Source organism: Chroicocephalus ridibundus, chromosome 5 (assembly GCF_963924245.1).
Source record: "Chroicocephalus ridibundus chromosome 5, bChrRid1.1, whole genome shotgun sequence".
Taxonomy (NCBI): Eukaryota; Metazoa; Chordata; class Aves; order Charadriiformes; family Laridae; genus Chroicocephalus; species Chroicocephalus ridibundus.
The window spans coordinates 55,366,793-55,382,224 of NC_086288.1; the positions used below are offsets into that span (position 1 = coordinate 55,366,793).

At 37.9% G+C, this 15,432-nt stretch overlaps 1 protein-coding gene across 10 annotated transcripts in view; it reads left to right on the forward strand.

Moving 5' to 3' along the window:
* Positions 1-15,432, forward strand: part of PPP2R2C (protein phosphatase 2 regulatory subunit Bgamma) — a 198,409-nt gene that overhangs the window by 152,120 nt on the left and 30,857 nt on the right. For all 10 annotated transcript variants that reach the window (XM_063335825.1, XM_063335826.1, XM_063335834.1 and 7 more), the window contains one exon: positions 13,924-14,088. In XM_063335825.1, coding sequence (XP_063191895.1) covers positions 13,924-14,088 — 165 coding nt within the window. The remainder of the gene's footprint in view (positions 1-13,923; positions 14,089-15,432) is intronic.

Sequence of the window (15,432 nt, forward strand, 5' to 3'; positions counted from 1 at the left end):
AGGTCTGAGGTGTCTTTCATATCTGACTAGAGTTTTCATGCTTTTTCCATACTGACTTAAAGCTTAACAAACACATCAAATTTATAAATGGTTGCCTGAGCTGGGCTGTTCCATACAGTATTTTGGGGCTTTTTCAATTAGTATTGTGGACCTGGAAAAGTAAGTGTGACTATACTATTAGATCTGACTACACTAGTTACTGAAGAGGAAAGAAGGATGTTTTGCTATTGTCAAGGTGAAGTACATATATGTTATTTCTTGTCTAAAGTGCTGACCCACCTGAATTCTAATATTTTCCTTTTATTTTCCTCTTGATGGGCTTATTCAGAAATACGTTATTGATTGCATGAAAGTAAAAAACGCTTTGTGCTTTCTTTAGTTGTTTAGGACTTTTTTTTTTTTTAGGAAATCTTTTAATGATTTAGGACTTCCTCATTGTGCTGAGAAGTTCACAAATAATGGTATCTGAAATAAGCCCCACTGGAAAGCAAGACACAGATTTGTAGTCAGGTGGGTTCGATAGCTTGAACTTCCAAATATCAAGTTTATGCATCATCCTAGGAGATCCAAGAGCTAGGAAGGTGACTGAATCTTTGTTAGCCGATGTAAGACTTAAAGTAAATTTAATCAATGTTTTTGGACACAAAAAAGGTATAGTGAGATGCATTTTGGTATCTTTTATATTTTTTTTTTTCATGTATCAATTTGCATATACTTTATATGATGTTTATAACATTAAGCCTCAAACTGTGATGGTTTAAACAAAGTACAGTAACCACTTTATGTTAAAATATTAACTACCTACCACACCTTACCTATGTGTACAAGCAAAGCTACACAGAGTTCCAATGCAAAAATTGTGTATACACTGTAAAAAGAATATTTTAATATACAGTAAACTGGAGAAAGAACAGAATTAACAGAATAAACCCAGTCATCATTTTAACGGAGCTGTTGAGCAGTGTTACTAGATAACAATGATCAAATAAAGCCTGATTTTTTTCTTTAAACTGTTTTAGATTCTGTAGGGGTCCACACTAATTGGATATGTAATACTAGATAAATAATAATTAAGAAGAATATAAAAGGAAGAAAGAAGTCTCTCACTGCTAGACTGGGGACCACGCTGGCTCTGTAGCTGTGTAATTAAACAATGCATCAGGCACCTGTTCTTTGTAACCACCGTAGTCAAATGTGGCATAAGGTAAAGAATTTTAAGCTTTAAATGAAATATCTCATGTGACCACCAGAATAAGGATTTTAGAAATGTAGCTGGGAGAGTCCTTGATGTGTGTTTTGGCTGTCTGTTAGGAATAAAGCAGTAGGGATTCTCTTACTAAAACCAAACAAGAAATGTTTTTAGTGTCAATCGAGGAATAAAATTAGTAAATAGGTAAGTATGTGTAACTGTAAGTTGTCATCTTCTCTGAACTGTATAGAGTCTCTATAGTAAAAGGGCGCCTTTCATGAAGTCTCAACAGTCTCATTTGTAAGAAAAATTCTGTGTGTCCCTAATGCAAAGTGCCAAGAGAGAACTGCATTTCTAGGATCACCTAAATGACTTCGTCTTGTAGACACTAATATAGATACAGCTTCTACAACAGGCGTTGAATCGGCTCTTCTGCTTCTCTTGAGGTTAAACTACATCCAGTTTGGACACAACATTATTTCTGATGTGGTCATCATCTGTTGTAGAATATCTTAATTGAGTACAGTTTTTAAGCTTTTCAGAGCAGGAACAGTTGTGTGTTTATACGTTATCTTGTGCAAATTGCAGTCTTTATAACTAACTGCTGTAATTCAAATAATAGAGAATAATTATAGCAGTAAGACTATGTGACTAGAGACTATATGGACCTTAAAGATTATTTTTTTTTCAAGAACTACAGAGAAGTCTCAACATCTTTTAGAAGACTTTAGGTCCAGATTTAGGGAGCTCTGAAAACCATGAATAAATTTGCAAAAGTAGTCTTTCAAGACTTTTGTTTGGTTTTGTTTCTTGCCAGAGGATAGTTTCTGATCCTTGTCAGAAACAATTGCTTTTTAACTCTTCTCATCACCTTAAATAGACTCCTGTCTCAGGAATTTGACTATCAGCCAGTCAGAGAGAACTGGATGACAGAGCACATCTGATAGCCAAAGGAGTGATATCAGAGCTAGTTAAACAGTATTTTAGCATTGAATCACTGACTGAGACCCTCCTGCCAGACAGCTGAAACGTACATTGCAGCAAAAGCAAACAATACATGGCTGGAGTGTCAGATATCAGTGTCTTCAGGGCATGGGATAGTGCTATGAAAATATTCCCTATCTAGCCGTCCTCCAAAAATAAATAAATTGGAAGAGTTGAGCCCGGCTGTGAAAAACTAATTATAGCTGAGGCCTTTGCATTCTTGGCAAATTCCGGTCGCTTCCTTTTTCTGGAGTTGCTTGTAAAGAAGTTAATTTAAGGTGATTTGACCATAGCTGTAGCCTTGGGATAATTACTGCACTACAGATTTATTGTTTAATAAAAATATTAATTCGTTAATCAGAATACATAATTTTCCTACTTATCACTCCTGTCCATACACAACTTGAATGAATAAGTATGTGATTATGTTATCCTTTTAATGGATTTCTTTATCTAACCCTCTGTCCTTTCTAATGCAGTTGTCCCCAAATGGAGAGCCATACCCATTATTCAGTTGCTGCAGAGGTAAGGAAAAACATAGCCAGAGGCATTAAAATACTCTTGGTTTTTAAAACTGTATAGTGAATTGCAAAAAGGAAAAAGAGAATTGACTGGAGTTGCAGCAAATGATAAAGAATAGTGTGAAATCCTGGGCCTGTAAAAGCCGTTTCAGAACTCTTTAATAGTACATTAAAGAACAGCACTGGGATTCCATTGTATTCATGTGTTTGTAGAGTGACCTAGACAATGCAACTGTAGAAGGTACTTAGAATTTTACAATAGGTGCAAAGATGTCTTTTCACAGATCTCCTTAGAGCCGATTGCTTTCCAATTTAATTGGGACTGTTATTCTTCTGATTGTAGCAAACAAGTTACTATTTTGGACCAGGAATGCCCTTTAAAATATCATTCTCTCGGGCTTTCTCAGGTTTATTGCTATTGAAGAGAGAAAGAGCACTTAGTAGAGCTGAAATGAATGTTAGCATCACCAAACAGACTTCCTTTTTCACCATAGTGGTTTATTCCACTAGAATTTTCAGGTTTTATCAGGAGTCTGAGTTCCTTGGCAAAGAGGGACTTGGGAACGATAGCAAGGAATATTAAATTACAGATAAAGGGTCACATCACGGAGCTGATACTCAGCTAAGTAGCACTCATATTTTAGTGTAATGTGGCTGCAGTCACTGAAGTTATTCCTGTGGAAATGGGTTACCGAATTCAGTCCAAGATTTATTGTCTTACTAATTTTATTTCTTCAGTTGATGAGTTTTAATCAGTATGGTGTCATTGTGGAAGCTTTTAAATTGCATGCTTCTGTTTCCCTCTGGTTTAATTTCTCATTGAAGCATTTTAAAAATGAGCCATTCTCTATTGTCACAGGTGCAGGTGGTGTATCCGACTTGAAAAACACGTATTACAAATTTATTGAAAGTTTGACAAAAAAACCATTTACACAGTTCTAGGTACAATTATACGAAAAGATAATGTATAAATAATTTAATCAGCTCTGCCAGAGGGGAGAATTCTCTTAAATGAGTCTAATTATTCTCGTTCCCATGTGAGTTTGGACTTGAAATTAACCTTGCAAAGCACAATCTTTTGCAGAGTATTAACATAAAGAAGAAAATATAACTTGCTTTGCTCATTGGCTAAAATCTTTTAGCTTGAAGATTATTCCGTACAAGGACGGAGGTGTCATAAAAACCCTCACACGATCATCTCCGATATTGCAGATGTTGCAGTCTGTGCCTTTGTGTTCTGTTTGAGTCTTTAAAACCTGAGACTGTGGAAGCTTTTCTCACTATTGAGGGTACTTCTCAATGATGTGGGCATTTCTCTCTTTTCTGTTTTTGTAATACACAATGGCAAGGACTGCACTTCAGTAGTGCCATTGCATATGAAATTGCGACAGTTAAGGGAGGTCGCTTTTAGGGCCTTTGGAATAAAAATGCTCTGTAAATAAAGGCAATATGAACTTTAACAAAGTTACAACACTAACAGTTAAGAATAAGACTATTTTGACTGTTTTCATACTGACTACAAGCTATGTGACTTGTCTGGAATCAATGTTCCGAAAGAGATCAAGCAAAGAAGCAGGCATACAGCTGTGAATATTGAACCCCTTTGCCTTGGAGAATGATCTTGGTGTCTCAGACTCCTGGAATCCGTATTTCTCTGCAGTGCCTAGAGACCAAGCTGATGGGCATTTTTGTAAATTCTTTCACATAAATTAATCAACTAGATAATCAGTCCTGCCAAGGTTTTAATCAAGTGTCTTATATAATTTAATATAGATGATTTGGAAAAATTTCACTATGGAGTTTCTCTTGAGAACTGAATCTGTTCCTCATATTCATTTTCACAGTGCTCATGTTCAAGGATTTCTTGGCAGTGCAAAGTTAGTTACAGGCAGAAATATCAGTATAAATTCTGAATGGTATTTTAATGAACCTGTTTTTGAGAAGTTATCTGGGTATTTTTGAAGATAGTTACATTTGACTGCTTCCATAACAAACATTCAGGGAAAGGAAGAGCGTTATGCTCTAGAAGACACTTGTAGCTAGCTCAGTTTTGCAAAAAATAAGTCCTTTGTGACTTGAATTGTAACTTCAGTTCAAATATGGAATTATTCTGCTCTACTGGGGTACAAATACTGCTGTATTGGGGTTTTCTGCAAGGTATATGGAAGAATAAATTGCATATAGGGAAAGAAAAATCCCCACCAAAATGCTCTAAAGAGTGTATACCCTCCAGCTGGAAGTTCTGTGTCTGCCTTTTAATAGGCAGATCTTCTTCAGCTGCATGGGATTTTAATAATTATCGAGAAGAAATTTCTATCTCTTTTTTCCTGTAAGTTATGTGGGATAAAATCCCTGGCTACTTTTAAGATGGAGTTTAGGAAATTATGTATATTGTATTTCACCATATTATGAGGGACTGGATTCAGCAAACCAAGTAGGTCCCTCTCAGTTCTCTTTTAAACACCTCATTGTTTTTAGGAAAGCAGGTTTGTGAATGATGAGGTGATACTGCTTTAGTTTATAATTTGTCCTTGCCTTATTATGTTAAAGTTGCACTCTTTTCTTGGAGACCTTTCTAGTTAGTATGTGGTACATGGTGCCACTTATCGTACTACATAGAAGAGTACTGCCTGGAGAAGCTGAGCTAGGTGACTTAATAGGTCTCTTCTATTAATAATCTATATGTACCTGAGGTTCTTCTGGTATTCGATACGTTCCAAATGTAACATTAAGCATCCCACAATAAAATAATAATTAATTAATATGCAAATATATAAACTAAATATGACTTTGCAGCCTTTCAAGGATTGAATACTGTACAAAGAAAAATGCATATGTGCATTTATGAAGACAGGTCTTCCTCTGTTGACTCATCCACTTAATTTTGCTCTCAGCTGTGTATATGCAGGTAATGATTTATTTGCTCATGAAAATTTGAATGTGCTTATGGTTGTGGCTAACACAGGCATGCGTGACTGTGTCTACAGATGAAAATGTGGTTGTTCTATTCTGAAACATAAGTCAAAAATTAATTTCTTAAATAAATCAAATTTCTCCAGTATCTACTTCTAAATTCATTATTCTCTAAGTTAATGGTTGCAATGTATATGAACAGGCCTGTCTATGAGAAAGATGGATGTGACTTGCACCATTTTAAATACTCTTATTTCCTAGCAGTGCTATTCTGCAATTCTCTGCTTTCAACACTTATTCAAATGTTGCAACTATTCCATAGGCAGTTTCTCTTCGATATCAGATCTGTTTTTCTTCAACTGGCATACAGCAAAGTCTGTGACGTTTACTGAATGTAGGGCAGTAAAAGCAATTTCCTAAAATTTGACTAAGTACATTTGAAATACGTTGATTCTTTTTTCAAGTAGCATTTGCTTAATGGAGACTTGGGACTTTCTTGCTGCTTTCTGATTATATTCTACCAACATAATAGGAATGCAAAATAATTCTGATGTACAAAGATCAGAATGAGATCTCTCCAATTCAGAATGAGTCTTTGGACTGGTCTGCATTCTGGGGAAAAATTCCACAAGATAAATGTAATAGTAACAAAAGAACCTCTCAAAACCAACTAAGCAAGAAAAGAACTGAGTGAATACTCACATGCCTGGAGAACTGTGGGTAGGGAGGGGGAGAGACCACTAAAGCAGAATCCAGAACTATTGCTCTTGCTGGCCCTTAAACTGACCTTTGCCAAATCTTTGCCACTTCATGCCTTAGTTTCATTATCTGTAAAACATTGATGCCAATACTGACTCTCCTTTGCTTTGACCTTACTGAATGGAAAATATTTCCTACTACTGCTTTTAATTTCTTGCCAGATATCTCCAATTGTGGATGAAACTTGATACAGAAAGTCCAGGAGTTGCAGCTTTGGTTCAGAAGTTTGGTATTTAAGTACTGTCCTTGGCTTCCTGTTTGGCATTGAACAAATCTTGTTAGTCCCTTAGTCCTGAGGGTCTCTGGTCCCTGTCAGCTGACAGTTAAACCAGTGACATCTTGGTTCCTAAACACATTTAAAGGGTCTGAATGCTCACCTCTGTGCTCCTTGTGTTGTAAGTTTTATGGTGTTAGAGATGTCCTGGTTTGAGGTAAAACTGAACCAACTTTCTGTTCAGTAATTTTATTTTCTTAGCTAGGCCTCTCCTAATTCTCTGAAATTAACAGCATGTTGTGTCTAAAATGGTTCGTTCAGAGTGATAAGACAGTTTGTGCCAAGGAATGGTATGCAGAAAGGCTCTTGCTTATACTTACTGCTATAACAATCAAGGTCAGCTAATTTCGTTATGTGTCCCGTTGGAGGGTTGGAAGCGGAAAAGCGTAGAGGGGTCGCACCTGTGGGGAGGACCGAACAGGAGAGGTGACCCAAAACTGACCAACAGGGTATTCCATCCCATCTGCCCCGTGCTCAGTATAAAAGATGAGGGATCAAAGGGTCAACTCTCTTCCTTCAATGGCTGACATCCAAGGAGGACCCTGTCTGTTTGTCTGCCTTTGATCCTGATCAGTGTGTTCCTGACTCCAACTCTGGAACCTGGTTCCCACTCATCACTGAGTCCATCCTGGGACTTACCTAGTGCCTGCTGGTGACATCATCCTGAGAGCTTAATACGGTTTTGTATATACTGTATCTATTTAATTATTTTCCTTTTTATTTTATTATTAATAGTTCATTAAAGTACTTTGGATTCTTCTAAACTCGTACATCTCTTTATCTCTACTCCTCCTCTCCATGCACAAGAGACTGGGGGGAGCATCTGTCACCCACCATTGGCCAATTTGACCAAAACCACGACAGAGGACAGAAATAGAAAGCTAAATTAGGCATGAGTCTGACTGAAGCTTTAGATATTAGGTTGTGAGACAGCACAGGCCATCTTGTGCCAGCAGTGGTATGCTGAGCGTAAATGTGAGGCCCAAGGAGCACCACTCCGGCACGCAGACCACCTCAGTATCCACGCTGTATGAATGTGTGTTAAAATAAGACAGGAGGATGTACTCAATATATCATCCTATCTCTGTGTGAGCTAGATCTCAACAGTAGCTTGGCTTTTCTACCTCTTGTTTACCTAACATGGCCAAATTCTGTTTTGTGGGTAGTCTGTCTGAGTAGCTGGAAAGTTTGTTGCTATTGGAGCCTCTTAGCTATGACCATGTCTTTTCTTCTGCTGGTAACGTTTCTTTTTCACGTAACTTAGGCTGTAATCCTTGAGTTAAGAAATCTCAGAAGTCCGCAGAACTGTGTTACCATTACTTAATCTTTTCTTTGTATGCACTTTGTACTTGTTCTTTATATTATGAACAATCCCTTTACTTTATGTTTGCACAGCACCTAACATAATTGTCTATGACTTGGCCTTCCACACAGAGCTAAAAGCTCATAGCAGTTTTTACTCTTTATGTATCTCATAATCGTGATATGAGGAAAAATACAGAAAAAAAGCTGTCAGAAGCCTTTGTACTGTCATAATGGCACTATCTAAACACCTTTGATGGAGACGTTTTATTGCCAATGAAAATCAAACCATTTAAATTGATATTTTCAGCAAATCACAACCACTATGGGACTGTTGACAGAGTTCCCAACTCCAGTATGTTGTCTAAAGAATTGCTGTTATAAAGACCATGGAACTATAAATGGAGTCGGGCTGACATTTTACTACTAAGTACGGATCAATACCTTGCATTAGCAGATATAGGTCCAAGGCAGCTTGAAGGAGCCCACACTTTTGCAGCAGTTTCTGCTTTTGTGGTTCAGAAGAGTCACATGGTACAGACAATGTAATTGTAACTCTCCAGGCTTTTAATATAACCCATACAGTACACGCTTTTAGTGGAGCGGTGGGTGAATGCTGTGTGATAAAAAGCATCGACACTGTGGCTATTAGGTAAATACTGGGTCATCTCTCTGCCTAAGGTAAAACACTGGAATTTGAAGAAAAGGCCAAATCCATTAACCTATTGACAATTCATTCCAGAAACCCTTGACTCTTGGACAACAAGTCTTAAAGACAGAGATTCGGAAGTTGAACGCTATCCAATTGTCATTCAGCAGTGAAAACATATGGCGCATCTTTAGGAAAGTGAGAAAAAAGGAGTAAGTGGGTGGTTATTTAGAAGTTAGGGCCTGCTTATTTCTTTCATAATAAGATTGATGTAATCACATCATGGTGTTATCAAGCGTACTGAGGCCTGATTCTGTCTCTGCTCCCCTGATGGGAGGAGAAGACTGGAAGAAAACTGTAGCCATTTGGAATTAATTCCCTCAGCTGGTACACGCTATAGGAATGATATAACCACCATGTAGGAAGTGTAAAACTGGTAGAGCTTGATTTGTAAGCATCACGGTTCCCTTCTTGTAATGAAAATAGTGTGCACTAAATGGCTAACAGAGGAAACCACTCACAGAAATGCTTATATTAAAAGCGTAGAGCCTCAGCAGGACCACAGTAATCAATTACCCTAAACTGAAGCCTTGGCAGCTTCTATGAATTGCTATTGATTTCAACTACTAGTCAGTGAATCTTTCTAGGACTAGGCTAGAATGTAGGTGTGAGATGCAGACAAAATTAGGAGCTGGAACAAACCTCTGTGGAAAACAGAGGGAACAGCGAGGTTCGGGAAGATACGTTATGCAGAAGTTTATTTTTTGAAAGTGCTTAAAAATTGCAAAAACTCAAGTCCCACGCAGTGGTAAAAATGAAGTATCACATCAGCATGTATTGAAATAAGAAAGATGAGAAATTTGGGCTTTTTATGAACTTGTTATGGAAAATTCTGTCTGGCTTTCTAAAGAAAGCCTCTGTCCTTCATTGCAGTTGAATAAAGAGGAGTCAGTTAATTTTTTTCCTGTAGCCTTCGTCTGACTATATCAATGATTTCCTTCTTGCAGTGAACCCTCACATCATATAAAAGTTATTCCAAAGTAGTGATATAAGATTCAGTCCTCTATATGCTGTAGCTTGTGAGTTGCAAGTTTGTTGTCTACAAAATTCAGTTTCTTACAGAATTCCTTGATGGTTTCAGGAAGACGAAGCAGCTATTTCTTTATTCATACTGTTCACTTCAAAGGGAATTTAATCTGTTTTGAGGAGACTGCTATGTTTCCATTATCATACAAGGAAATTCATTCTGGAACCTTTTCTGCTCAGCAGGAACCCTGTGTATTTTCCACATTCTCATTATACATGTTTTGGCATGAGCATAAAGCAGGCGTGCTCATTTATATTCTAGCTGATCAAGTGGAGAAGTCTGATTAATGTGAATTTTGGATCAAGGTGCGGGTCATCTTTGTAACCTGCACTAAAAGGAACTTTATGGAGTGACTTCTCCCAGAGGAGGATATTTCTGTTAGATCCGCTGCCCAGAGGCAGTGGAACAAATCTTCTTCCTCCTGTCATCCTCATTTTAATATCAGCTGCACAACAGCAGCACAAAATACTGGATTAGAACTAAACGTACCATATAACTGAATCGTGTACTCAGATTGCATCCCTCACACTGCGTATTGTTGCAAGTTGTTAATCATGCCTTTCCTTATGCTCTTTCCTCCTTCCTCTCCCACTGTTTTGCTTCCCTCCCTCCCCTCCCTCAGATCTTTCCCTGAAGTCTCCTTTCTCCACTCAAGTCAGGTCCTGTCCTGTCCTGCCTGCTCCCTCTCCTATGTTATACCTCTGTTCTTGAATAACTCCTGGTCTTGTAGCTCTAGTAACCCGACTGTAAGAACATCACCTCTCACCCCTGTTGTCTCCAAGCATGCTAGAGCTTTTATTTCCATTTTGCTGTGGGAAGAGCATCTAGAAAATCTATTGTCCTCTTCATAGCTTTATCCCGTTTCACTGAGGATGTGGAGGAGAAACCTTGGATATAAGATGGCAAACAGTTGGGTTAGGACGGACAGACCTGTTCTGGTTTTTTGTGAGCAAGAAGATATTTTCTGTTCCTTGTTGTAATGTAAATGAATTAAAATTCCAGCCGATTGCTGGCAAGGCACCAGTTCAGCCTTCCCTTAGTGGAAGTATCTACCAGGGATCGAAATGCCTTGTTCTTGGCAAACATGTGGGAGTCAAAGCAGTATGAAGATCTTTTCCAATTTCGTAGGGGAAATTCCTACCCTGTTCAGGCACAGGAACACCAGCTTTTTTAGGACAACAGAATTATATCCTAGTCCAGGGCTAGTGGTGAACTCTTTGGTCTTTCTGCCTTAGCTTTGGTCCTAGTTGTTTTGTCAACACCCTGAAAATGAGCCACATCACGTGTGGTACAACAGGAGTCAGATGTGACTGGTATTTCAGATGTGAGTGAACTGGGGGAGAGGGACTGTGCCCCACTCAGGACATCCCTGCAGAAGATATGATTGCAAGGGGAAGCCATAACCATAGGAGGGAACTCTACAGATTTGTGCTATTAGAATACTTTTCCCTTTAGCAATGAAACTTTCATTTAATCAGTGTCTGCCAGATTCCCTCTTCTTTGAGCTCTTCAAGTTCACCAAAGGGCCTATTTCTGAAGCACACTGTCTGGTCCAATTTTTTAATATTTTCCTGCCATGAGATGTGCTTAAAAGGAAGAAAAAGACACAAAGAGAAGATGGAAAAATAGAAATGCGAAATGTCCCATGAGAGGTGCTTGCCCTTACCATGTCATGCTAGTTTAAATACAGTTCCCACATATCACATGTCAAGCTGTACTTGATTGTTTTCAAATAGATAGCAAAAATCATGAGAGGAGGAAAATGTTCTTTTGTGTGATGTGTTCTTCTTTTGATACATTGGGTTCTGTAGCTGTCAAAGCAAAGGCTGTTTTTCCATCTATTATTACAAATGCATCTGGGGTAAATCTTTTCTGCAACCCTCTATTCCCTTGATTGTTTACTTCAATAAAAGTGGTATTGTTTTATTTTGTCTAAATCTAACGAAACGATGAATTTTCAGTGCATTTTCTCTGTGATCCTCAGTAGGCAATGACATTCTTTCTCAGTGGAGATTTAGATCACATCTGGAAATGCAGTCTGTTTCAAGTATTTTCTGCTTTTCTGGCAGGAGAATGGAATATTTAATTTCATTATTCAGCGTAGGGTTATTCATTTCATACAATGAAGGGAAATTCATCAATATTGTCTTCAGCATCCAGAAAAATGATACTAACCATGGCTGTTTCACATACTCTATTTATATTTTATATCTTTCTCATCACTTAGCAATTATTCATCTCTCTGCTGAGAGGTGAGATTCTTGTATTGTGTTACTATAATTTCTCTGAACTCCGGAAAGCAATTCAATCTCTGAAAGCAATTCCTTTTACTTAAAGATATTTCTTGAAACAGATTCACCAAATACAAATAACTGAATAAAGGTTATTTTTTCCTGTTGACTTTCAAGAATATTTAGTGATGCTTTTTAAAAAGGGTAAATCAATATTGCTACATCTTAACATTCATTGCACTAATACTAATCATGATGGATTCTGGGAGATGGATGTAAACGTGATAGTGCAAGTAAGTGGGAATGCAGCTGAAATGCAACATTAATTCATTCCCAGTTGTTATTAAATGTCACAAGATATTCATAGTTTTGCTGATATTTTCCTTTTTAAACCACTTGGTGTAAAAAAACCAACACCACCAGTGTGATGTATTTGTCTATGCAAAGTCAAGATAATTATCTCTGAATCTTTTGTATTGTGTTTAATTTCAATGCAGTGTCCCAGTTCTGCATTTTTTTTAAAGATCAAAGAATACAGTGTAAAGGTGGTGATAGACTGTACCCCATTCCCACAGAAATCAATTAAAGGTCTTCCATTTGGGAAGTGGGCACCGTGGGAACAGAAACAGGCTTAGTATCATGATATATAATTTCTCTTGCCATCAGTAAAACAGATTTTCTCATTTATCTTATCCTCTGAGATGTTTAAATTTTGAACGTCAGCTGATTCAAATTTTATGTTTGGGGAATCCAGGCGCTGAGATGATTTGTGTTTAGGGCGCTGAACTGGGACTCAGTAGATCTGGGTTTGTTCTGTCATGCTTTTCCCAGGTGGTCTTATGCAAATCCTTTATTGCCTCTCACACAGCCTCCTCAGTAAAATAGGGTAATGTTACTCTTCTTGTTCGAAGGATTTGTTGACATTTGGATGGCTTATCTACAGTGGATTGCTGAGGGCCATATGAAAATGTACAATCTTATTTAAATGTACTGCTTTACATATATATCCTTCTTTCACTTTATGCTTCTACACCTACTGCTTTCTTACAGCCCCCTCATGGGACTCTCTCATTTTTTTCTTTATGAGCAATCTTGCACAGGCTGGCCTTCTCTAAATACATGCTAACTGGGTCCTGGTTTTTAAGCTCACCAAGGCTGGTAATGTGTATGAGTAGATATATATGTGTTGTGGAGGCACTATGTGAGCTGTACTTCAGGTGGATAATCTTTGGTGATCCAACTGACAGGTTTGTGCTTGTGAAACTAGGTCTTAGATGTATTTTTGTTCCAGATATATCCGTTTAAATGATTCAGATGTACAGTTCTCAGTCACAGAAATTCATATTGATTTCAGTAGTGAGCATCGTTTACATAAAAAACCAAGAATGCCATTTCAGATCCTTCTTTTGCAAGAATTCAAATAGCAAAACCAATACTGTGCACAAATTTTTTAGAAAGGATATTAGTATATATTCACACAAAACTATTTGCATAAATGCTTCTGTGTTACATATATTTTTTATATACATATAGCTACATATATTTTTTAGCTTAACTTGCATGATCATAAAAACCAGTTGGTCTGTACTGGAGTGTGCAGATCTGAGCAGTACATTGTTCCCTGTCAATCAGTATTATCTGGGATAGAGCAGCGATTTCAATAGCAACTCCAGGAGATACAGCTACCTGCTCTCTTATTAGTTTTAATGAAGGTGAGAATTCCAAATCCCCTGGAATACTGTTTCTTTGATGTTTTTGCACAGCGTGGACAAATGTTGACCTACTAATGGCATCTGCTGTAAAACCGTTGTTGATTACTGGCTCTTTGAGTTTGGTGTAGATGGGGCAGGTATAGAAATTTAAAAACACCTTACTGCTAAACAAATAAGTGTATCTTTATCAAAAAGCATTAAATGTATGGACATTTAGATAATCGTGCTTCCTTCAAAAAGGCAGTAAGAGTCGTGGTTTACCTGCATACAACTGCATTTTCCTTAATGAAACTTCCATTCAGACATTGTAGATATAAAGCCAGCCAATATGGAGGACCTGACGGAAGTGATTACAGCCTCTGAGTTCCATCCCCATCACTGCAATCTCTTTGTCTACAGCAGCAGCAAAGGATCCCTGAGACTCTGCGACATGAGGGCATCGGCTCTCTGTGACAAACATTCCAAGCGTAAGTCCTTGCTTCATTGAACCCCAGATGTCATTAAAGTCTTATTATTCACGGACAGCATGTAGATGTGTGCATACCCCGGTGTATTAGCTTCTCAGTTACAGGCATAGTTGAAAACAAAATGGCAAAAGCAAGAAAATTTTCTCATCTATACGAGTATTACGTACAAACTTGATTACAGTCATGTCTGTGACTGGCCGCCCTTGTAGTTCTTATTGCAGGAATCAGTGAAGAACCCACAACTCTCTAGCAAAAGAGAGATGGTTCCCAACAAAGGAAGTATTGCGCGGGAGGGGAAATACTTAAGTGGGTGAGAATACTGTTCTGAATACACAATTACTGTTCTGAATACTGCAGCAAGTAAATTTTGTCATTCAGACTGCCTTCAAAACTTTGAATCCATTTTCTGGATTAAAAAATGTTGGAGTCCTTCCTAAAAATTTAGCCCAGCATTCCCTATATGTACTTTTTCAATAATGTGTCTGTACAGAAACAGAGGAAATAATGCAAGAAGTAATATTGGTGAAAAAAAAGAAAAAAGAAAAAATATTGTGTTGGTATAGAATGTGTCATCTACCCTAAAGTGACTTTGTGTAGCCTGTAAGGTTTTGAGGTGGAGCCACCAATTCAGACAGTTCATATCTGAAACGTACGTAAGAACAATGAATTGAAATGTTAAAGTGTGGGGCTGTCTTTGTTCTTGAAGTAAAGGATGAAGGAATATGCATGTTCATAATGTCTTGCTATCTGCTTTTTGTAGTCTAGATAAGACAGAATACGGTTCTTCCCACCAGTAACCTGGCAAGCCTGGGCATTTTGCCTGGTGCAAACAATCTCTTTATTCCTGGTCTTCTGAGGCTGAAAACCACCAGACAAAGGCATTGTGTTGTGTGGCTGGTTCCTGTGAGGAGCTGAGAACCTAATGAATGAACTGTGGTGGCTCTGCTTTAGCCATCTTCAGGACTAGAGCTTCCAGGACACTTCCATCTCACTCAGAATTGAGTCTAGTTTTTTTTGCAATGTTGAAACAGTGGGAAGGAAATTCAGGAGAAATTCTCCTAGTGACAGGGGCACATAAGAGGTTTTATGTCAGTCAGTTCCTACTTGAACCTTTTTGAGGTAGGCGGATCTTATTAGTAGGGGTGGGAAATGGGGGGAAGAAAACATTTGTAGATTTAAGTGAGACATAAGTGGTGCACGGATTTAGCACGCAAGCTATTTTTTTAACTGAAGTAAATGTAGTAAAGAGCTTATGACTTTTTGCTGCAAGGAGAAGCGCACGTCCTCAGAACCTCTTAGGATGTGATCTCAGTTACAGAAAATAACCTTTCAGGACAATTTCCT